Source organism: Ursus americanus, chromosome 23, assembly GCF_024610735.1.
Source record: "Ursus americanus isolate L20-20 chromosome 23, mUrsAme1.1.p, whole genome shotgun sequence".
Classification (NCBI taxonomy): Eukaryota; Metazoa; Chordata; class Mammalia; order Carnivora; family Ursidae; genus Ursus; species Ursus americanus.
The window spans coordinates 29,728,567-29,753,859 of NC_142149.1; the positions used below are offsets into that span (position 1 = coordinate 29,728,567).

The window sequence follows — 25,293 nt, forward strand, 5'->3', positions numbered from 1 at the left end:
GCAGTCGTTAAAGCGTCTGCCTTCGGCTCAGGGCGTGATCCCGGCATACCGGGATCGAGTCCCACATCAGGCTCCTCTGCTATGAGCCTGCTTCTTCCTCTCCCACTCCCCCTGCTGTGTTCCCTCTCTCGCTGGCTGTCTCTCTGTCACATAAATAAATAAAATCTTTAAAAAAAAAAAAGAAAAAAGGAAAATCATTTTAAGCAGAAGGAACAGCATGCACAAAGGCTAGGACACCTGAGGAAATGCAGCCCAATTAAGTACGCTCCTAGTAGCTCATTGTGATAGATGCTTATGGCATCTGAGAAGAGTGACAGGAGATGAAACTAAAAATTAAAAAGGTCACAATCACAAAGGGCTACCTATGCCATCCTAAAGAGGCTAGACTTTATCATGTAGGCAATGGGGAGTCATGAAAAGATTTAGGAATAATATGGTCTTATTGGGTTTTAGCAGCTCTATGGAAGACGGACTGCAGGAGAGCCAAAGTGGGGGTTGCTGAGACTAGAGGCAATGAGACAGTTGAGAGAGTGGTCCAGGTGGCAGTGATAAGAACCGGAACCAAGACTGCCACAGTAAGGGTGTAGAAGAGAAAGCAGAGGCAAGAGGACCTGAGGAGTTAAAATCAATAGGACTTTGTGATTGATTTAATGTGGTTGAAGAGCAAGATGGAGGAGCCAGAGAGTCTGAATAGGGTGCTGAGATGGATAATGTTGCGATCTACCAAAATAGGAAAGATGAGGGGAGGAACAGGTTTGGGGGAGGGGAGAGATGATGAGTTCAGTTTGACAAATGATGAGTTTTGAGGTGCCTGTGGGATATCCAGGCATTGAGCCTAATGGAATCCAGGCCACAGGCTTACAAGAAATGGCACAGTCTCAACCCTCATTCCTAAGGCCCATTTTTCATGATTTAGGATACCACTCCTGAATTCCAACTGTCAACTCATTCACTACCAGGAATCTTTAGAGGGGCATCTTGTGCCCGGTTCTTTCTGACACATTGGCAAAGAATCCTGGAACTAAACTGACCACAGGAGGTAATCTTATTGATATTTTTAGCTTCCAAACTAGGCTCCATGACCCAGACTGATTAAGATTTTGTTAAGTTAAAGATCTTAGGAAGAATATTCTAATCTCGACCCCGTTCCAATTTTCTAACTCTGAATGCCTCATTCTTTCTGAGGGGTTGGGGTAAGGGTGTGAAAAAAATTTTTGTTTTGTTTCTGGTAGGTGCTACATGCTATGCTGGGTACTGTATATATATGATATGATTTAATCCTAAGTAGGCATTACTGTCCATCTTTGATGTGGGAAAATTGAGGCTCCCAGAGGTTACATGCCCAATGCCACGCCGGTAATAACTGGCACAACTATGATTCAAACCCAATTCTGTCTGATACCTAAACCCAAATACTTTCTACTCTACTAATCCAACTTCCAGTGTTGGTGCCAAATGCATTTTAGTCTGTCACTATCTCATATATTAAAAAAAAAAAAAAGAGGGAGAAAAAACACTGCAGAAAATTAGCCTTAGTGTGTAAATTACTAACAAATCATGTGGTCCAGATAATGCATTGCTGTACCCTTATACCATTTTGTCTGTTAAATGCATGTGATTCACATTAGAAAAAAATTAGAAGCTTCCAGTCTATCCTCTCCTCCTCTGTGATGGCTACCAAATGTATCATTGCTAAACCACAAAAGACTATGTTAAAGTAACATTTGTTAAAGTAACATTAAAGGCTCTGGATAAAAACCACTAGCATGGGGAAGTGAAGCGCTGTAGTTGAAAAGTCCTTATAGCTTACTGTGGCGAGTGGCAAGGGGGGGGGGTGTGGGCGCTGTGAGACCACCCACTGATCCAAGGCTTCTACCACAAGGAGACACAACAAGAGAAAGTTGTGGACACCCTGGCGTTTTAGAATTCAGATGGGAATGATAGTGTTTCTTTTAAAGAAATTCTTTTGTGCCTCTTCCTAATCTTCCTATCTTCATATTTTAGAAAGAAGGAGAAAAGCTGATTTTTTTTCTTTCCTTTCTTTTTTCTTTTTTTTTTTTTTCTTCCAACTTGGTTTGGAAAGGCAGACTGTGAGACACTTCTCTCCTCACTCTCCAGCCAAAAGAGGACATCTGTCAAGTGCTAACAGGATATAATCCCTCCTTGAAAGGCATAAAGACACATTCAGGGAGTTACAAGGGTCAAGAGTAAGCTACAAAGTAATGGTGACTCTTTCCTGTAGAGCTGCCAGTAAATATCACAGACCTGAAATACACCTTTCAAAACAGGAAAATCAAGAGCACAGAGAGAAAAGAGAGGACGGAGGGAAAGAGGAGAATCTGGAGGAAGGGTCTGCCCTCTTCAGACCAGGGCATGCATTTTTTTGTTCATTCGGTCAATAAACATTAATTAAAAAGCTATAATGTTCCAGGTTTTGAGGAAATAAAAATAGGAGACCTGGTTCTTGCCCTCAGAGAAATCACAGCCTAATACCAAGGCAGTCAAGTAAACACATATTTCTAATAAAGCAGGGTAAGTGTCTTGATACATTTAGAAACAAATACTCTAGGAGCACAAAAGAGAGAGAAACTAATTCTGTCTGCAGAGGAAGACGTGTCAGTAAAGATTTAAACTGGCACTTAAACTGAATCTTCAAGTATCAGAAGAAGCTGACCTGAAGACATTGGTGTAACCTAAAGAAACTGGTAGAGACAGGTGTTCAAGGACCAGAAAAAGGCACGTGTAAAAGCATGGAAGTGGAACAGGACTTGTAATAAGTTCAGCCTGACCAAAGCTTAGGATTAATTTGAGTGGAGGATGAAGGGTGGTTGCATGATGAAAGATATGACTGAAGATATATTCAAATTCTAGATCACAAGACCCTTTCCTTCTGGTGGTAAGAGGTTTGACTTTGTCCTGAAGTCAAGAAGGAGCTCTGTAGAAGTCTTTAAGCAGGGAAATAGCATGCAAAGTAGATGGTTTGGGAGAAGCTCAATAGTATGTTGTTTACTGAGAGGCTATATGAAATCAGTTATTCTGTGTCAGGTAAAGACGTGCTAGAGTAGAGGAAGTGGGAAGGATGGATCTGACGCCAGAGAGAAAAATCAATCCTAGAATTAAGAAACACTTCCTTGAAATGGGGCACAACTTGAAATAAGCATGAGCCACAAAAGCCCTCACCCCATTCTTCTCTTCTACTTCCATATGAGGAAACACAAACACAGCAGGTTACCCTTACCCACACCAGAGACTCAGGAGAAAATCAAGCAAGGAAGTAGACAGTCGTAAGATGGGATCTGAAGGATGCCCAGAAATTTCTCAATATGCAGAGAAGCAGGACTTCCTCACTGAGGTGTAGGGATAACAAGATGCTCCATTTTGAGGCAGTGTGGTTTTAGCATCCCTAAATGGCCACTTCTGGGTCTCAGGAATCAACAGCAAAGAGGCCCAAGGGCAGTAATTAGATATTCTTCTTAAAATTCTTCATCAAAGAAGCCAGAATAAAAATGTTTCCACAGATTTGTGGAGCTATAATAGCCCTATTTCCAAAGCATGGAACACACTGATGCAGTTAGACACATAGAATAAATGAGGTTCCTGGAAAGTGAGTCTGCAAATTCAACAATGGCCAGGAAGAGACTGGTACTACACCAGTCTGATTCAGGATCCTTTCCTCATCCCACTGGAATCTGATGTTTTAGTATGTGATCAGAGCCAGACAAAGAAGTATAGAAAATCTGATCACCTCAGGGTACCTGCATAAGGCTAAGTCCCACACTCCTGTCTCCTTCCTCCATGATGGAGATGAAGGTTAGACTGTTCCCTCTGGCCTCCAGCCCAATATCTTTTGAGAGAGGAAAGCCAAGTCTGCCAAAGACAGAAATGTTCTGTTGAGGTATCAACCCCATCATCCTTCCAGAGTAGCTGAGGAGCAGAGAGGCAGGACAAGGATCAAAACCCATCCTACCAGGTCTTGAGGGAAGTTTTCCAGCCAGACAAAAGACATCCCGAGAAAAGTATGTCTTGTGTCTTCTGGGATTTCTGGCCTTGAAAAGAAGCACTTAAGGTACAAACTGGAAATCAGACATGGAAATCAAAACTAGGTTTCAAATTGCTACTTGACTTTTTTCTTCTTTAAAGTGATAAGCAAACTTATTTTCTCAGAATATATATATAGAGAGACACAGCCTCAACTTAAGGAGCTGAACATAAACTGCAGCTTGAGCCAAGCCCACTTCCCCATACCTTACCAGGACTTGGTAAACCTTAAAAGGGAATACTGTCTGACTAAAGCCAGACAACTGGCCCCCAAAGAGCACATTTATAATTTATTTATGGCTTAATATTTTCCACTGATAGGATTAATAAATCATGTTTTCATTCAACTTGTTTTCTCTGAGGTATGAATTTCTCTATTTTGATACCAGATCTTAACATGTTTTATTTTGCTTGTCCATTTTCCAGTTCATTTTTGCAGCTACAGGGAGAAATTTATTAGTCTGTATTGCCGCCTTTCTGCTGTTGTGGAGCTGGATTCTCTGAATACCCAACAGTCCCTGAGGGAAGCGATCTCAGACAGCGAGGTTGCAGCTGCCAAACAAAGACACCAGCAAGTTTTAGATTTCATTCAGGTACTAGTTTGTTTCTTCTGAGGTAGAATGAAGGAAGAAGAGGTAGAGTGGAGGGGATGAGAAACAAGCATGAGAAAGAACAGCAATCTGGGTTTATTTAAAGACCACAGCATGCAAGCAGCCTGTTGATTTGGTTAAAAGGCAGAATTCAGGAAGACATGAGTTGTTGTTGTTGTTTTTTTTAAGATTTTATTTATTTATTTGACACAGAGACAGCCAGTAAGAGAGACAGCCAGTGAAAGAGAGACAAGCAGGGGGAGTGGGAGAGGAAGAAGCAGGCTCCCAGCAGAGGAGCCTGATGTGGGGCTCGATCCCAGAATGCCGGGATCACACCCTGAGCCGAAGGCAGACGCTTAACAACGAGCCAGCCAGGCGCCCCGACATGAGTTTTTAAACAAAGGCTTAAGAAAAAGCTACATATAAAGCACAGCATTACTAAGACCTGCATCAGTTACTATGGTAGGTAGCAATGGCTTCCCATATTGGGAGAAAAAATCACTGCCAGAAGAACTAGTACTCAGATTATTATTATTACCTGGTAGCCCACAGAAAGAAAAATTGTATTACTTAACTCAATATCCCAGAGTTATGTTAACCCAAATCTAGTTGGACCTAAGATTCCTCATGCCTTAGACTCCTTTCTGGCAGAGCTGACACTTTAATGTGTGGCTACAGGGGCTGGAAAATGTGTTCCCTATCTATGGTCTTATCTGGAAAAGCCTTAAGGTGGCACCTCAGGTTCTTGTGCCTAGTCATCAAGACAATTTGGATCTCATCTGAAATTGCCTCTAAGTCCCTTGGACAAATCTTATGTTCTTTCTGCATATATTACCCAACTCACAAAATGATTATAACACCAATAGCCCATGATAAATATCATTATGATATATATTCAGTTCAATTTGGTAAATATTTGTTGAATACCTAGATGTCAGGCATTGCAAGAGAGATATGAAGTTGAATTAGATACCATAGTTTAAAATCCAGTAGGATAGACAAGAAATGTGTATAAATACTATTTGTAAAATGAGTTGGGCACCAAAAGAGAAGTACCAAAAAAAAAAATTGTGTCAACACGAAGAAGTAAAAATTTACTTACATTTGTGGGTATAAGAAAAGTTGCCATAGAGGATGTAACTGATATCCAAGCTCGGCCTAGAGGGATAAGTTAGACTATATAGTAAGGAGAAATAGATTGGGGGCATTCAAAGAAAAAGTGTAAACAGGTAAGGCAGAAAGAGCAGAAAACAGTAGTCAAGATTGACTGGGGCATAAATTGAGTGAAGGTAGTGAGAAAGCAGGCAAGAATGAAAGTAGCAATGAGATCAGATCCCAAGGGCTTTATTAAAGGCTATGGTAAGAAATTTGTACCTTATTCTGTAGGCAATAGGGACCTGGGCAAAGTGTTAAAGAAAGTAAGTTATAGCCCCTCATAGCTATTTAGCATAGATTCAAGCTGGGGGACAGTCTTTTGCAGTGGTATGGCCATACTGGTTGTTTATAGTAAGCACTCATTCTCATTGGCTATGTTCACTAGATAATTTGCATATCATTCCTGGATTTAAGGAGAGGAACAAAAGCAGGGAAATCAGATATGAAGCTATTATAATCACCTAGGCAAGGAATACTGTGAGCTTTAAGCAAATAAACTTCTCTAAATCCCAACCTCCTGGGATGCCTGGGTGGCTCAGTCAGTTAAGCGTCTGCCTTCAGCTCAGGTCATGATCCCAGCATCCTGGGATTAAGTCCCACATTGGGCTCCTTGCTCATCAGGGAGCCTGCTTCTCCCTCTGCCTGCTGTTCCCCCTGCTTGTGCTCTCTCTCTCTCTCTCTGAGACAAATAAATAAATAAAATCTTTAAAAAAAATAAAATAAATCCCAACCTCCTAATCTGTAAAATAGGGAAGGTAATAATACTACTAGCTCATAGCGTTACTGAGAATTCAACAACAATAAAGTACTGACCACACTGCCTGTACATAGTAAATATGCAGTAAATTATGCATTCATTTATTCATTCATTAATAAGGAGGGAAAATGCCCTGAAACAAGGATATACAAGATTTGGAATTTACTTAGTAAATATTATTTATAATATACTTGCAGGAAGGAGATATTATAATATACTTGCAAAGTGGTGAGCACACAAATCTTAACCTACTTTTCCCACTCTGTAAATGAGATATCTTAGATGACCTCTCAGACTAAAGAAATAAACCTCTTAAGAATTACTTGCTCTCTTGACCTGAGAATGTGATATTTAAAAATTCAGACATTTACGGCATTTATTTCATTTCCAGTAAAAGTGGAACATTGATATGGGGAAGGGGGGGAGGGAAGAATGAGGCACGAGAATCTGAAAGACTGGCTTATCTTTTGAACCCAATATAATGAGCAGTGGAGCATCAGAAAAAGAACAATGACCAGAAGTCAATTAGCATACATTTTTAGTCCTGAGTTCTACCAACAGACCTTGGAGTAATGAACAATTCATTTGATCTCCAGGGCCCCAATTTTCTCATATATAAAATGAAAGGGTTGGACTAGATGACTTTGAAGGACGTGGTCGTCTCTAATATTTCATGACGTCTTTAACATCATAAGTATTTTTAGAGAAGCACTTCTCTAATCATGCCTTAGGTTCTGTTTCTGCTTTATTCCACTTAAGCCTTCTCCTGAATCCAGTATGGTCATCCAACGAGAAAGCCGACTTTCTTCAGTCTTTCCCAGAGACCTTTTCCTGAGACCTCTCAGGAGTTCCTGGCTCCATTCTGACTCCCTTACTCCTATTCTTCTCTTTGCCCTCTTCTTTTTCACCTAGCCTAGGGCTCCACTGCCTTTTTCTCTCTTCCCTTTCACCACACCATTAAGTGGGATGGATAAAGGCAAGCCAGGCCAGCAATTCCACAAAGTTCCAGCCTGCTCTGGTCTCCCAAAGCAGGTAACTTGAGAGCCCCCTCTACATACTCTCCTTCCAGCCAGCCAGGTACACGCAGACTTGGATAAAAGCCAATTCCCAAAGGGTTCGAAAAATCATTTCTTGGCTAGGTAGACCCTGACCATCTCCTTGTACCCATAGCCTTCAGTGGACTGCTTTGCTCTATCCAACATGGATAACTTCACTTATTAGAGATAATGCAATATCATTTCTCCCCTTATCTATGTTGGGCTTCTCAATCTCTCTCTTGCTCAGAATGAAAACCAGCTGCAGCCACTCACCCATTGGCATTCACAGATCAGCCCACCACACACCATAACCTGCAGAGGCAACCGCCAGCCATGAGAGCATTTGTATGATTCCAGATCTAAGACAGTGTTGAAGTCACTACACAAACCAAACATTGTAAAGAGCAAGGGAGTCTATGTAAATACAGTGAGGAAAAGAAGCCAAGGAGTGCAGCCAGAAAAGGGGAGGGCCTGGACCAGGGGAGGTGTAGAAAATCATAGATAAGGTATACAGGTTTTATAGACAGCACACACAGCAGAAATGTCAAAGTGTAGAGACTTGGAGCTTGGCGTATTTTGAGCTGCTAAAGCCTAAAGGGCAATTAGGCTACAATTTATATACTGTAATGCTTCCAATGCTCCTAAGCTGTAATAGAAACACAGCTCATTAAATATAGCCAATCTATCATCCCCTCAAGCACCTTGTAACTGTGCTGCGAGAAAACCAATCACCTTTACATTTTAATAAAAATATTATCTTGCCTGAGTACAGAGAAAGGGTGTAATTTATGGGATGAAAACCAAAAATTTTAAAGGGCAGGGTGAGAAATGGATGCAGAACTTTTAACCAACAGACCAAGGGAGTTCATGGTCTTTCTTTTTAAAAACATGTCAGCAGGTCTTTAGAAGCTGAATTTGGACCTTAAAATAGGGGGATTATGTTGTCAGTTATTTTTAGATCAACAGTATAAGGTAAAATGGGTGAAAATTGTACTTCTTTTAAGGCTACTTAGCTAAGTCTGTTAAACTCAGTCCATAGGCCTCTCTGTACAAATGTTTTAAACTTTTATTCAGCTAATACTTCTTCATTCATCACTGAGAAAAAATAAGAAGTAAACATTGTTTATACACATAATTTTAAAATGTATACACTAAATCTCACTATCCATCTTCAGCAGTAAGGCTGAAATAATCTTATTCAAAGAGAATAAGTAGATTATTATTAACAATTGTATTAATTTCTTAGGGCTGCTGAAACAAGTTACCACAAACTGGGTGCCTTAAAACAAGAAATGTATTCTTTCACAGTTTTGGGGACTGTAAATCTGAAATCAAGTATTGGTCAGGCCATACTCCCTCTGGAGGCTCCAGGGGAGAATCTGCTCTCTGCTTCTGCCAGTTTCTGGTGGCTGTTGGCATTCCTTGACTCGTGGCCACATCACTTCCATCTCTGCCTCTGTGGTCACATTGCCTCATTCTCTTCTGTCTGCCAATCTCCCTCTGCCTCTTTTAAGAATGTCTTTATGAGGACATTTGTTATTGAATTAGGATCCACCCAAATAATCCAAGATAAACTTCCTTCTCAAAATCCTTAACTTAATCACATCTTTTGCCAGACAAGGTAATATTTACTCTTTTATCATATATGGTAATATTCACAAGTTCCAGGGCACCCGGGTAGCTCAGACGGTTAAGTGTGGGCCTGGGGCTCGGATCATGGTCTCCGGATCCTGGGATCAAGCCCCACCTCGGGCTCTCCCTGCTCAGGGGCGAGTCTGCTTCTCCCTCTCCCTCTGTGATCTCTCTCACTCTTGCTTCTCTCAAAAACTAAAAAAATTAAAATCTTTTAAAAAAAATTCACAAGTTCCAGCAGCTGGGACATGGACATATCTGGGGAGGCCACATTCAGCCCCATATGATAATCATGATTGTCACTGTAACAACTGAAAGCCTTATAACAACGTATCGTTTATACAGTGCACTCAGCTACTCACATTAATACTCATAATAACTCGGAGGGTAGAGATCTAAAGAATTAGGTAACCATCCATCCATCCATCCATCCATTCATTCGCTGAGCAATCATTATTGAGTAGCTACTCTTGGCACAGGCAAGAGCAAAAGAAAGAAAAGCACAGTCCCTGTCCTTGGAAAGCATTCTAAAAGCTGTCATGTAGTGCCTTTAAAATAACTTTGAGACAAAAGCACTACATGACGTAGGACCAGTAAAAGCCAGCTGAAAGAGCAACAGTCCCATCAAGAAAACTTGCCTGGATCTCCTCTGGGATTCCCACTTTGGCTTTACCCCCTGAACTTCAGATTGCTCTCTCTACAGTGCTCAGTGTGTCCTCACAACCTGCCCACCGCTGAACGTCCTGCCCAGCTCACTGCCTAATAAAGGCTAACACTCAATCAGATGCTTTCATTACCTCCCTGAATACTCTGCCAAATCCAGAACTAGAAAGCAATAGAAAATGGTTCTTGACCACACTAGTGCACTCTGGCTTGCTTGTCACTCTGAACATGGCAGACTGTCACAGTTTCAGACTCTACTCAGTGTTTGTTGGGAGTATCAAGTTTGTGAATACTCTTTAAAAACTACTATTTAAGTACAGATTAAGGCCCTAAGAAGGTATTTTGAAAACAAAATAGAACGCTGGGCATTCCTTTATCTTTAAAACTTCTATAATCAGACCTTAACCTTGCAGTATTCAAAACAGTTGACACCTTCTACCTGGAAGCTGAGTGCCACCAACTTCCCAAATGTTCTTCAAAAATAAATCATGAAGTGTCAGAACTGAAAGGGACCTTAGACATCATCTAGTCCAACTTCCTCTTTTTACAGTTGAGTAAATGGTCCTGAAGAAGTTAATGGCTTCCCAAGGGCACCCAGTGAAATTAGATGCAAAGACTATCACAAGTTCTAGGGCCCCATGAAAAAAAATATAGTATAACTAACAGCCCCTCCTTGGAGAATCAGAAAAACCAGCAAGGTTATGGCCAGTATCTATTAAGATCTGGGAGAATATCTGTCATCCACAGAGGTAGACACAAAAATATGAGTAACTTTTACACTAATATACTTCAGAGAAATGACTATTATACTTGATAATGAAAATATTGTTAAAATCACTTTGGTAACCCAGAAACCAAAATGATAACAATGTAGAATGAGGTACCCTAAAAATGTAAGGCTATTTTAATTGCTTAGGAATAAGCTATTAAGCTGTTTTCCACTTTAGAAGCCTTATTTTATATGTAAGAAAGTAATAACTTTAATACATAAAGTTATCTTTTCTATTAAAGTAGGTCCAAGAATCTCTGCTTAGCAGACTATTCCAGTATTTGCTTTGCTTTTCTAGTTCACATAGAAGAACTAAAGTTATATTTTTTTCTTCAAGTATTCTGAAATTTAGAATTTATTGTATCTCTTCCTTACAATATCCTAATGAGGGATATTTCATCTTATGCTGAGAATTAGTAACACTTCGTATGTGTGAGAAATGTACCCTGCAGTTTTACAAAGCACCATCAAATTCATCATTTCACCCAATCATCGTAGCAGTACTATGAGGTATAAAAGGGGAGGGTTTTGTCCACATTCACAAACTGGGGCCCAAAGAGGCCAAGTGACTTGCCAAAGGTTATGACAGAGCTGGGGAGGGCAGCTGGAATTCAGGTCTTCCACTACGCACTAAATGATATAGCCTCTCAGGTAAAAATCTGCAAGGCACAAGAGATTATAAGAAGAGGCCTATGTTGAAAATATTTTACTCGAAACCAATACTGTGGAAAATATATCATCTTGGACTCTCAGGGAGAGTCTTACCCATTTTTAATACCTGTTTGATAAACTTAAAGTCCTTTATCCTTTCATTCCAAAGCAAACAGACGAAGTCTGGCGTGAAATGAGATGGATCATGGACGCTCTGCAGAATGCAAGGTACAAACAACCAGTCTGTGGCTTACCCATCACGAAGCTGATAGACCCTTCAGCCGAGCGAAACCTCCAGAAGATCAGCTCTACATCATCACACATAGATTGTCTTCCCTCCCCATCCCCATCCCCAGAGATGCACAGAAGAAAGGCAGTAAGCGGTAAGCAGTAAGATCTCAAGATCTAGATTTCAGTCACCAGATTCTTGGTCCTGTCGCCACTGATGAGGCTCTTTTATGCTGAGGCACTGGTCCCAGGAAGCAGGAGGAAATGCTGCATAATGGTAAGAGTCTAAAAGCATAGAGGGAATAAAATCAGAACAACAGAGGGACAGGAAACTAGGGCAGTAACCTGAGATCAACTCCATCTAGGATCAGAGAAGCTTTAGTCCAGTTCTAGCCTGAGTTTCCAAGATACAAAAGGACAAAGAGCAATGATGGGGCTTCAGAAATGCAGAATGGGGACTGATGCGGTGCCAAGTGAGGGCCAAGTCAGCCAAGGGAATCTGACCAAAACCAAGTAAGGAAGGAGAACAGGCCCAGCCTCTAGTAAAGAGAGACTGACAGGAAAGAGGCAGAAAGTAGATCCTAGCCTGGGTAAGAAGTCAGGGCAAACTTCTCACCCAACATAGCATCATTGTCCTGGGGTGAAAAATGGGAAAGCAAGAAACCTTGGATAAACTAGCATCCTGACCCTGAGGCTAAATAAGTAGGTTGGCCTCATCGTGGACACAACAAGCAGGAGACAACTTACAGACAAGCTATGGAGATGCCCAGCACATCACCTCTACTTTTGGGAATTGTATTTGAGTTTACATGGAAATGCTAAGAACAAAAACATGGCTCCGTTAACACGGAGTTCCACAAAGGACCTCTTGGCTTATAAATAGAAAGCATACTACTCAAAGGCAATATAATGCTTTTGCCAAGGACATGTTGAGACTAGTGCCATTTTCTAGTCAATTAAATTAATGGCATTCAAAGCATCTTTCTTGATTATAAAACTTGTATGAACTCCAATTCTGTAAGTTTTAAACAATAATAATTAATATTTTTAATAAACAGCTCTGAAATATGGGCTTGTCCCATAGGGGGCAGCATGGTGTAGCAGAAAGAGCTTGGGCTAAGAAATCCGAGACCTGGATTCAAATCACAGTTTTTTTAATTCAATTAGCCAACATATAGTACATCAGTAGTTTCAGATGTAGTGTTTAATAATTCATCAATTGCATATAACACCCAGTGTTCATCATATCACATGCCCTCCTTAATGCCCATCACCCAGTTAGCCCATCCCCACACCCACCTCCCCTCCAACAACCCTGTTTGTTTCCTATGGTTAAAAACAAAACAAAACAAAACAAAAAACATATTACAGCTTTCTTTTACTAGTCATATGAGCTTGAACAGCTTATTACATTTGAGTCTCAACTTCCATGTACAGAAAATGAAATTAATAATATCTATACCTTTAAAAGTTACTTGTGGTTAAGACAGTATGTGTCAGAGACGCATGGCATATAATGGACAATAAATTGCAGGTATCATATTTTTAATGTTATTAGTCTTACTATAGAAAACTTTAGTGGGAGGGGTGCCTGGGTGGCTCAGTCGGTTAAATGTCTGTCTGCCTTTGGCTCAGGTCATGATCTTGGGGTCCTGGGATGCCCCCCCACCCCACAAAGACTCCCTGCTCAAGGAGCCTGCTAGCCTGCTTCTCCCTCTCCCTCTGCCCCTCACCTGCCCCTCAACCCCATCCCCGCTCATGCTCTCTCTCTCTAAAAAATAAATAAAATCTTTGAGAAAAAAAAAGAAACAAAGAAAACTGTAGTGGGGATTTGAACCTTTTCTATAAGTAAGTTTATATATGCTCCTATATTTTAAAAACCTCAATGTCTAAAACCAAAACTTGTCAAAGAAAGAACTTGAGAGACAGCTAATTTACATTACTGAAGTATTCTATGATTTACCCAATATTTTTTTTAAAGAATTCTTTGAGTAGAATTTCTCAAGTCTATTTTTGTAGATTCCCACTGAGCTGGACATATGAATAAAATACCATCCCTGTCATAAGCTAGTCTAGTGGGGGAGACAGTTACATTAACAAAATTTAATGGTAATTGCATATATGCTATGATGAGGATGTGTATAGGGTGCTAATGGAGTCTTCTGGATGTTTAACCGTAAACTCGTAAGATCGAAGAGAGCTTCCTGGAGGGGGTGACAAAGTACTAAAGGATAAGCAGGAGTTGAGTCAAAAGGGGGAAAGAAGAGAGCATTACAGGCAAAGGAAGCAGAGCGTGCAGCTGTATTGTAGTTCAGGGAACTGTAAGCAGTCTGGCTGAACTCAGGGTCCAAAGACATTGTTCAGCCTTTTTCTCTTTTCAGTTAAAAAAAAAAAAAAATTTATTGGTTATCCACTGTGTTCCAGGTACTCCTTGAGGTAACAGGGATATAGTGATAAAACAAAGTTTCCACTTCCATAGAGTTTATGTTCTAGAAAAAGTAACAATGAAAACATAAACGAGATAATTTCATATAGTGAAAATTCCGATGTATAATACAAAACAGGAATCAAGATGAGCGGGGAGTGCTGAATTCACTAGGCTGATCGGCAGAACCAACCATAGTAAAAGAGCCAGTATGCAAAGATCTGGAGTTGGGAATATTCCAGGCAATAAAAGAGCAATAGGCCCTGAAGTGGGTGAGGGATAAAAAGAAAGCCAAAGTCACTGGAGCAGCGCAAATAAAGGGGCTAGTGGTGAGAGAGAGAGGATACAGAGAAAGGCAGGGCCCAGATCAGGCATGGCCAAGGTAACGTAGTTTGGTTTTATTCTATTTGTGATGGAAAGCTATTGGAAACTTTTAAACAAGGATTGATATGATCTGAATTACTCTTTAAAATCAAATCTGGCTGTTGTATGGAAGAGACCACAGTGGGACAATATGGGAAGCAGGGAGATCAATTACAAAGCTAGTAACAGGATACCAAGTTTTCTGGCTTGAGTGTCTCTGAATATCATGAAGCCATTTACCAAAAAAAGGTCAGACCAGAGGAGAAACAAGCTTGGGTGGTTGGGCATGTTGAATTCAAGTTAGTTTAGGACATTCCACACAAAAAGAAACATTCAGTAGAGAAAAAGGATTATGGGGTCTGGAGCTCAGGACACCGAAGTGGACTAATAATATGGATTTAAGAATTATTGACATATGAATGGTACAGCTACAAAAATGCTTGGGATTCCCAAGAGATAGAAGTTAGAGTAAGGAGAGGAAAGTCTGGAAGGATCCCTGTGGAATGGACAGCAAGACTTCTTAGACCAAGAAACAACCGGAGGAAGAAGATAAAAAACAAGAGAGTAGTGTCACAGAAATTAAAGCATGTCACAATGGTGAGAGGTTAAATAAAACTGAAAAGCTTCTATTGGGTTTGTTTTCTTGTCAACAGGGAAGTCATCCGTAACCTGGATGATAGCAGTTTGTGAAGGGAAAGAGATAGAAACTGAACAGAGGTAGATCAAGGAATAAATGGGAAGTAAAGGAATGGAACCAGAAAGGATACACTCTTCAAAATCTTCGCTGTGAAAGAGAAGAGTGAGGAAGGGCAGTAGCTAGAGAGGTTCAGGGTTGAAAGGGCATTTTTTAAAAGGCAGAATAGACTTATTCCCTGTGTTGTTCCACAATTTACGTAAGTCTGCAGACAACTCTTCAATTCTCCTTCCACCTTCACAGCCTTTGCCTGCCTTCTCTGCTCACAGAACCTTCCCAGCGTCTAACGTTCTCTTGACCACAGGGTCCTAAGGAGGTCCCCTTGGCTGTATGAGGGTGGCCTCTCCTGTGCCACAGAAGTGCCAAACTCTCATATTGGCCAGATGACGGGTTACACACACTCTCTACTGGGAGGATCTGGCCAATTACATTTGGATTTTATTATTAACCTAAAATGTGAGTGATCATCATTCTGTTCCTTAAAATATAACTCTCTCTTGGGTCCATTTATTTCTCTGAAGCCAAGATTCCATGGGCTGTAAAACACAAAGACGTGGAGGGAAGCAAATGAAAAATGGAACCCAGTGACAGGGAAACTGGGGAGAAAACATTTAGTGGTCCGATCCCCTCACAAAAGCAAAAGCATTTCAGAGCCATGAAATCTGCTCCTGCACACTCTGTCCTCTGCACTAGAGGGGCTACTTTTATTTGGAGACCATTTATGAAGAGGAAAAAAAATCCAGTTTAGAGGATCATCCCTAGTGAGTTGCTCACAGAGCAGAGTTTGCAATACAATTCCATTCTGTGTGGGTAGGGCTCACCTAACTTCTGAGGAGCCTGTCACAAAACTGCCAGCCCAAGATTCTGTTTTGAGGCTGTTGAGTACCTTGGATTTGTCTGTGTGTATCTGCGTGTGTTGCGGGGCAGGGAGGAGGAGTGGAACTCTTTAACTTAACTTCCCATTTCCGTGTGGTTTTCAAACACAAAGTAGAACTCCTCTGAGTCAATTAAAATTAAGCATCTCCCAAGGACCCAAGGGGGAAAGTTGGCTCCTAGAAAAGGCAACTCAAGGCAGGGGGTGGAACGATTTGGTCCATCACATGGGTATTTTCTCTCCCACTCCTTTTCTGTGGGTATAGTGGTCACAGGCAGCAGCAATTTTTTTTTCCAATACTGCTGTTTCTCCTAGTGACGCATGGGTGAGGCAACAGAGGGGAGGGGGGCGTTGTTTCCTTCAGATGCATCTGAAGATTATCCTGATCTTCCAAATGTAAATCTTCCTGGTAACCTTTTCCCAGATGAAGTTAAGAACGCTGCAGTATAAACTAAACAGTTCAAAAAATCAACAGGAATATGAAGGTGTTATTTCTCTTGGGAAATCAGGTGAACAAACCCCTGAGGTTCCACCCAAGGCCTGATGAGAGATTTATTTTAATTCTTCATTTATAAATTATTTAAATTCTACTCAAACACACTGGAAATAGATTCAGTGAAGCACACAAAAAATACAGATTTGGACAGTGGTACATTAAAAAGGTGAAGACAGATTTTTTAGGGCAGATGGTGCTTATTATTTCTGTCTTTCTGTCCTGCCATGCCCCCTGCCTTTAAGAGAAAAGCAATAGCTTTAAATCAATTATTCTTTCCTGAAATGTCATCTCCACATTAACGCCCTCAAAATCCACATCAACTCTACCCTGCTGTTGTTGGCCTGATCCACAGAGACCAGGAGTTGCAACACCCATTACAATGGCAAGAAAGCCAAGCTTCCTAAGCCAGCACTAATACTATGGGCAGAACTTTCATCAAATAGCTCCTGGGTCAGTCAGAGGGGAAACGCAAGGTTCTACCAATGCTAGCCTGCCCAGGGGGCCTTCTAAGGGAAATTGAGGAGCATAACCAGGTTTAGTAAAATAACAACTGGGCAAGGTGCCTACAATGCTTAATGGAGCATATGGCCTGAATCTGGGGATGGAAGCTGCACTTTGCATTCTCTTCCAGGAAGGGAGGGAGTGGCAGTGGCCTAAGTCCCTGGAAACTCTCCTCAGTGCCCTGGCTGGCATCCTGGAGATTTTCCCAGCTTGTTCTGGGAGGGGTATCCCACTCTAAGCAATAGGTTCCACTAAGTCTTATAATAAATAATACAACCACCATGGAAGTCAAATATTTAGATTCCTACTAGAACAGTGTTTCCCAACTGTAGGTCCATGAACCTACAAGATAATACTTACCACTCCATACCCAAGCCCGTTTTCCTCTCCTTGGGTTATGACAATTACTACTAGCTCTTCTTTTAATTTATCTCCTATCTCCCTTGTGCTCAGGAGCTATGGTAAAGAAGGTATATCATTTACTAATTCACTGCTAAATCTAGGTTGGGAATTACAGACTGAACTAGATCACCACCAGCACAAGACGCCATACAGAGATTACAGTTCTCCTTTATTATCAACAGCATTCTCACAGCAAAATCTTGAAGTTATCTGATTACTGGTTTGTATTTTAATGAGTCACCTCTCAATACGTTTTCTAGTTACTCTCTAAATATTTAAGGGTAGAATGGCACTTAAAGTATTTTTAGCAGCCTAACTGAATCATTATCACAGCACCCACGGGGACAGGCAATTACCTACGTGCCGTAGAGGAAGGAAGGTTCAGAGTGATTTGCTCAAGATCACATACACGGTAAGAAGCAAGACAGGACTTCAGCCCAGGTCTGTCTGATTTTAAGACAGTTGTTCTATCTTACAGCTACAGTCAGGCTGATTCTTAAGTCAAGCATCACCAAATATAAAGTAAAATGATTTAGGTGATTGTTTTCAGGAATTTCTATGGCAGATTAAGTAAATTAGCTCCTTCCAGGCTGCTTTCAGTATTGTTTTTAAGAGGCAGTCAAATTTCACTCTTTATGCTCCCAGATTTCAGTATTTGTTTTAGTTTCAATCAATTCAACATACTTTACTGAGAGCTTTGTATGCACCAGAGAAAAAGCACAAGAGGCTAATAACGCAATGATGATTAAGTCGCAGTCTGCATAAGACGTCCTTATGGTCTACTATCCATGTTCGGATTAGATGATCCAGGAAACACAGAAGATTCTGCATGTCCCTCTGCTTGACTCCCTCCTTGATCCATTCCTTCACTGACTGACTTCTTCAACATTTACTGAGCAGAGATGAAGAAGATATAGTGTATGCCCCTATAGTTCATGGTTCAATAATGGAGAAAAACATGCAAATGGATAGTTTATAATAAACCTTGATAAATGCAATAACAGAGATATAAATAAAATGCTGTAAGAGAAAAGAGAACTAAGCAACTAACTGTACCTGGGGAAATCAGCACAGCTACTTCCTGAGAGTCTTAAAATATGACTCCTTGTTGAAAATAAGAAGGTCAGACCTTTGAGGCACACCTTCATATATTCCTTAGTCCCCTGCAAACAATAAACTCTCACTATTTGTATGCTGAGAGGTCAAAGTGCAAACTGCTCTTGCAGAGTGCTTGACCTGAGTGTGGGCTGGAAAGAGGAAGAGAGTGTACAAACTCCTCAGCAGTTGCTTGTAGTTACATTTTTACCATCAGACTTCTAGTGGATTGAATGGCAACCCTAAAATGATATGTCCATGTCCTAACCCCCGTAACCTGTGAATGTGACCTTATTTGCAGACGTAATTAAGGATCTCGAGTTGAGATCAGCCTGGATTATCAGGGTGATCCCTAAATCCAATGACAAGTGTCCTTATCAGAGACAGAAGAGAGTCCATGTAAATACAGAAGCAGATACTGAGATGATGCCACCACGAACAAGGCCGACAGCCACCAGAAGCTGGAAGTGCAAGAGAGTACTCTTCCCTAAAGCCTCCAGAGGGAGTGCGGCCGCACTGACACCTTGATTTCAGACTTCTGGCTTGCAGAGCTGTGAAAGAATACATTTCTGCAGTTTTAAGCCACACAGTGTGTGGTGATTTGCTACAGAAGCCACAGGAAACCAATGTAAAACCTAACATGTTCTCTAGCAGCAGCAACATCAGGAAGCACTTACTAGGACTTTAATTAATATTAATTGGGTTATTATTTAATTAGGTTATTATTTAATTGGGTTTATATTTAATTAATATTAATATCAATGGGTCCCACACAAAGTAGATTAAATGAACCAGGTGGCAGCCCTCAAGAAGCTTCCATGGAAAGCCATGAAAATGCTAAAGTGAATAGCAGTATGGCAGGTCTTTGGAGTGAGACAAATCTGCATGTGAGCTCCTATCCTGCTACTTATCAGCTATATATGAATTAGAAAATTTAATAACCCTAATATTTAATATTCTTATCTGCACAATGGGATTGTTATAAGCATGAAATAGGTTAAAGGACCTAGACTTTTAGACTAGACTACTTAGCATAATGGCTGGCCCACAGTAAGCACTGAGAAAATGTCAGGTATTGCTGTTACTAGTGTGGACACAAATGAATACATGTGGACAGCTGAAGAGACAACACTGATCAGACAGAGAAGCTCCACTGAAGTCAATTCTTTGGATCTTACTTGCAGCCCAATTTCAAATCTTCACTTAACCTCTCTTCCTCATCACACTGACAGTACATGTTGCTCCCATTATCAAAAACAACCCATAGTTCTGAGACCCTGTTACTTGTAACGCCCAATTTTTCTCACAAAAGATGAGGAAAAGTGCCATCTAAAACTTGTTTTAAGATTATTAAAGTTGTTCAGCCCAAGCCTTTATCCAATTATCTCCTTCTAACATGAAAATCTCTTTATATCTATCTTCTTCCCTACCTCATGCCCTTCTGATCTTCTTCACTAAAAACCAATGCCAGTACTGGTGCTCACAAGTGATCACCCTTCTTGTTGTGTCCATCAGGCTACCACTCTTATATCTTCAATAGTTCCCTCTCCAGTAGTTCCTTCTTCTCTACCCACAAACATCTTCCCTCAGCCTTGCAACCCACCAGACTCTCATTCCATCTCCTCCAAAATATCCTGGCCAACCCCTCAAGCTCAATCTGTCCCAAAGTAAATTTACCACCTCTTCCACTGCCCAACCCAGCCCGAATCCACTGCCTAACCCTGCTGCGTTTAACTCCTCCAGTTTAATGAAGATACCACCATTCAGACACTAAGCCTTGAAACCTGCTAGTCACTTCAGGGCCTTTACACTCACTTCTCCAAGTTGTCTGGGACACTCTTCCCTCAAACTGTCACACAGCTGGTTCCTTCTGATCCTCAAGGTCTTACCTAGACTCCCTTCTCTACAGGGATTCCTCCCCTGGCTGCATTAGCAAAAGAACCTTCCTCCCAAGTCACTCTCTACCTGATACCCAGTTTCATTTTCTTCACAGAACTTTGCACTATCTGAAATTAATCTTTTGTACTTTTCACTTATTTATTTTAATCCACTCTCTATGAGCTGCTTAAAAGCAGATACCCTATCTGCCTAGCACAAAACAGGTGCTTAGTAAACATCTTTGAATAAGTAACTTTCCTGGATTTCTATTTTCCTCCACATAACCACTGCTCCTGCACAGCCCGACAACCTGAAAAAGATAAATATTTAAAAGAAACATAGCTTGGACCTCAGCCTCCTGGTTGGCCTTCCTGCTGTCTGTTTCCTCTTCATCCAGTTCATCTTACATCCTAACTGCTACAGAAATATCCTAAATCCTAAATTAGGTACAAACTCCTTATCTAGGATTCACTACTCTCTTCTGGCTCCCCCCACACACACCTTTTAAAATATTCAATTCCCTCTTTTTAACCATTTATTTTGAAATAATTAAAGAAACATCAGGTTGCAAAGAAATATACAGGAATTTCCACGTACCCTTCCCCCAACCTCCCCAACGTCAACAACTTACACAGCTCTTATACAATATCACAATGGAGAAGCTGGTACAATCCAGAGCTTATCCAGATTTCACTAGGTATGTATACACTGTGCACACGTGAGTGCATGCATGTGCCTGCACATGCACACAAGCATTCAGGCTCACTTGTATGACTCTATGCACTTGTATCATATGTGTAGCCCTGGGTAATCACCACTATAACCAAAATACTCAACTGTGCCATCACCACAAAACTCCCTCTGTTCCCCCTTTATTGCCTTACCCCCCCATCTCTGCCCCTGCTACTACTATCTATTCTTCATCTCTATAATTATTTCATGAATGTTACATAAATGGAATTCTTTATTTTTATTGATAAGTAGTATTCCATAGTGTGGATGTACCACAGTTTGTTTAACAATTCATCCACTAAAGGATATCTGGGTAGCTTCTGGTTTGGGGCTAATACGAATAAAATTACTATGAAGATTCATGCACAAGTCCTGCATGAAAATAGCCTTAATTTTCCTAGGATAAATTCTTTAAATTTAGAGTGCAATCACTGGCATCTTACTTTTGTAGCCTCATTTTCCCAAAATTCCTTTCCTGTTCCCACATTACAGTCAAATAGGACTACTTGTACTGTTTCTTCTTCCTTTCTGGTTTCTAATCCTCTCATCATTTGCATATTATTATTAATAGCTGCCTAAATCACTTTTTGAAAGTGGATGAAGAAATAAATTAATTTAGGGGCACCTGGGTAGTGCAGTCGTTAAGCGTCTGCCTTCGGCTCAGGGCGTGATCCCGGTGTTCCGGGATCGAGTCCTACATCGGGCTCCTCCTCTGGGAGCCTGCTTCTTCCTCTCCCACTCCCCGTGCTTGTGTTCCCTCTCTCGCTGGCTATCTCTGTCAAATAAATAAATAAAATCTTAAAAAAAAAAGAAATAAATTAATTTAGACAGAGAATAGAGATGAATGAGGGAATAAATAAATAAGAGATGACAGAGTGTCTTATCAATCTGCCCCAATGAAATGTGATCTCTTTCCTAAAACCTGCATCATATTTGGTAAACTCCTCTTACAAAATGTATGTTCTTCTAGTCTCATAGATGCATACATGCCCTATACTTCCATTAGAACAGTAAACTCCCTGGAGACAGATCATTTCTTATTAATTTTATATTTACTTGGGCATCAAGTACAGTGCTTCTGTTAGAGCAGGAGCTCAAGCAAAACAGAATCTTCATTGTTGAATGAATGGATGAATTAAATATATTTGCCCTAAGAGGGCTCTGATCCAGCCAGGAATCCAGGATGTTATATTTGCATTAAAAAAGACAACTAATAATATAAGTCTATCCAGGCTAAGTGCCAAAGGATAATAGAAGCAAGAAGTGTTAGAGAAATGCAGACAAGTAAGCAATTTTTTCTGGGATAGTTGGGGAATGTTTTTTAAAGAAGGCTATGTTTGGGGGAAACCCTGAACAGATGAGTAGACCTCAGAAAAGTAGAAAAGGGAGTCCTTTTTGGTAAACATTATTTAAAGAACAAAATATGGGTTGATCTCATCCTTTGTAGCTGCTGGACAATATTCCATAATACAGATGTGCCCAAATTTTTAAACCATCCTCCTAATAATAGACATTCAGGTATGCATCAGTTAGGATTAAGTTTGGATTCATGTCACAAAAAACCCATATAAGAGTGTCATGAACACAAGATACTTCATTTCTCTTGTGTGAAAGAAGCCCAGAGGCAGACAATTCATTGTTGGTATGTAGACTCCATGATCCTTAGACTCCATGCTCCATTTTTCAGCTCCAACACCCTATAATATGGCTTTTTTCCCAAGGTTGCCTCATGAGTCTAGCCAACACATCTTGTTAAAGGCAACTGAAAGGGAAGAGAAAAAAACGAAGTGGCCTACCTCCAAGATAAGCCAGCTCCCTTTATGCAGCCTTCCAGAAGTTTCATATAGTACTTTCAGTTCTAACTCATTGGCCAGAACTTAGTTATAGGGCCATACCTAGCTGCAAGGGAAGCTGAAAAAAATGTGGTGTACATGAGTGCATTGCTGTTTCAAGAAAATTTAAGATTTGTAACCAAAAAAGGAAAATAAATATTGGGTAGCAGCCGGCAGTGAGAGAACAAAACTGAAATCTTGCCTGCCAGTGAGTAAGCGCACACATCATCTTCCATAGTCAGGAAAAAGAGAAAGAAAAGAAGCACTTCACGCCCTGACACTGAAATAAACAAACAAGCAAAAAAAGGGGGGGGGGATTACATCTGGTTCTACTTCCTAAAATAGAAGAAACCTTAATCCTGCTTGTGTAAATTACTAACTCCTTAACAAAACAAAAATTTTCCCTGAAGTCTGCAATATTCTTATGATAATCATGTCTGATTTTCCACCATGAACAATGTAACTATAACCTTGTAATCCTGTGGGTTTTTACTTTAAATACCTGTTGTATTTTTCAATCAGCAAGCCAGTCCTGAATTTGGACTCCCTTGCAGAACTTCGCAAATAAGCTATTATTCTTAAATGATTTTTCTTTTCTTAATAATTCTTTGGTGCCTCTAAGTCTTCCTTTCACACAGTCTCAGCCACGAGATTCTTTCTCATTTTGCTATTATAAATCACACTACAGTAAACAACTTGTAAATGCCTCTGTGTACACAGAGTGACAGTTTCTCAAACACAGATATCTAAAAAAGGACTTGCTGGGACAAATGACATGCACATTTTTAATAGAGTCTACCAAAACATTATCTGAAGAGCTGTGCTAGTTTATATTCCCAGCATCATTCTGTGAACGTCCCTAATTCCCCACACATCGCCAACACATGAGATTATCACTCTTTTTATTTTTAGCAAATCTGATGGGCAAAAACATGTCTTGTTGTTTCAACTAGCATTTCCCTAATTACCACCTAATTAGTAATTATAGTCTAAACTGAACATCTTTATTATGTTTATTGGCCATTTGTATTAATTATTCTTTGGAGAACTGATTATCCGCTGCCCATTTGGACTGTCTTCTTATGGATTTATAGAAGTTATTTATATATTCTGGTTATTAATCTTTTGTTATACATAGTATTACTGTTTTCTTCCAATCTATCACTTACCTTTTTACTTTGTTTATAGAATCATTTGGTTTACAAAGTATTAAACTGTGATGCAGTCAAATGTGTCACTTCTCTGACTTCTAGGATTTTGTCTTGCTTACAAAGACCATGCCACCCTAAAATTACAAACATATTGTCTTCTGTTACTCGTAGGGTTTGCCTGTCACATTTAAGCTCCACGATATTTATGTTTATATATGCCATGAGGTAGAATTTTCTCTAATTATTTTGCTAAAGGGATAGCCAATTGTCCCAACTATATCCTGAATAATCTATTCATTCCCCTACTTTGAAATGTTATCTTTACCATATGTTATCACACAGAATTACCACTATTTGTGGACTTTACTATTCTGTTCTACAGATCTATCTGTCCAGTTGTACACCAATACTACAAAGTTTTAGTTATCAAAACTCCGTAGTATTTTTTGGAGGCACCTGTGTGGCTTAGTCGCTTAAGCATCTGCCTTTGGCTCAGGTCATAATCCCAGGGTCCTGGGATCCAGCCCGACGTCGGGCTCCCTGCACAGTGGATCCTGCTTCTCCCTCTCCTTCTGCCACTCCCCCTGCTTGTTCTCTCTCTCTCTCTTTCTCTCCCCGCCCCCCCTCAAATAAATAAATAAAATCTTTTTTAAAAAAAAATTTTTTTTGATATCTGGTAAATCAGGCTCCTCCTTATTGTATCTTTAAAAAAAAATGTTGGCTGTTCTCATAAATTTTCTCTTCCAGAAAACTTTAAACATCAGTTTACTAAATTCCATTTAAAAATCCTACAGAGATTTTTTTTTTATTGGGATTGCCTGATTTGTAGATTAGCAATTTTTCATTTTCTTTTTTTATTTATTTCATTTATTTGAGAGAGAGAAAGAGACAGCACGAGCGGGAGGGGTAGAGGGAGAGGGAGAGACACTCTGGGGAAGACTTATTGCTGAACACGGTTTCCAACACTAGGCTCCATCTCTCAACTCCGGTATCACCGCCTCAGCCGAAACCAAGAGTCAACCTCTTAACCAACTGCGCCACCCGGGCGCACCTAGTGATTTTTCTCTTTAAGAGCACTTGCATGTTTCCAAATAAATATTTTTAAGAGCACTTTCATGTTTTTAAATAAATATATGCTTTCAAAATTAGCATATATTTACCAAGTACCTACCTTGGGCTGAGTTCTGTGGGAAATTCAAAGGATTTTTAAGACAGTCCTTGCCCCACGGAAATGTACAACCTGACTGAGGGAGAAAAAGATATGAACAACTAGTGCATTAAATGACAAATATCTATAGAACTAAACTTGTGGCTCACTTATGGTCACTAT

General features: G+C 40.3%; 1 protein-coding gene across 1 annotated transcript in view; it reads left to right on the forward strand.

Annotated features, from left to right (window-relative positions):
- Positions 1–25,293, forward strand: part of ANKFN1 (ankyrin repeat and fibronectin type III domain containing 1) — a 132,883-nt gene that overhangs the window by 106,000 nt on the left and 1,590 nt on the right. The window contains exons 15-16 of the mRNA XM_045773607.2: positions 4,465–4,631; positions 11,462–11,675. Of these exons, the coding sequence (XP_045629563.2) occupies positions 4,465–4,631; positions 11,462–11,675 (381 nt within the window). The remainder of the gene's footprint in view (positions 1–4,464; positions 4,632–11,461; positions 11,676–25,293) is intronic.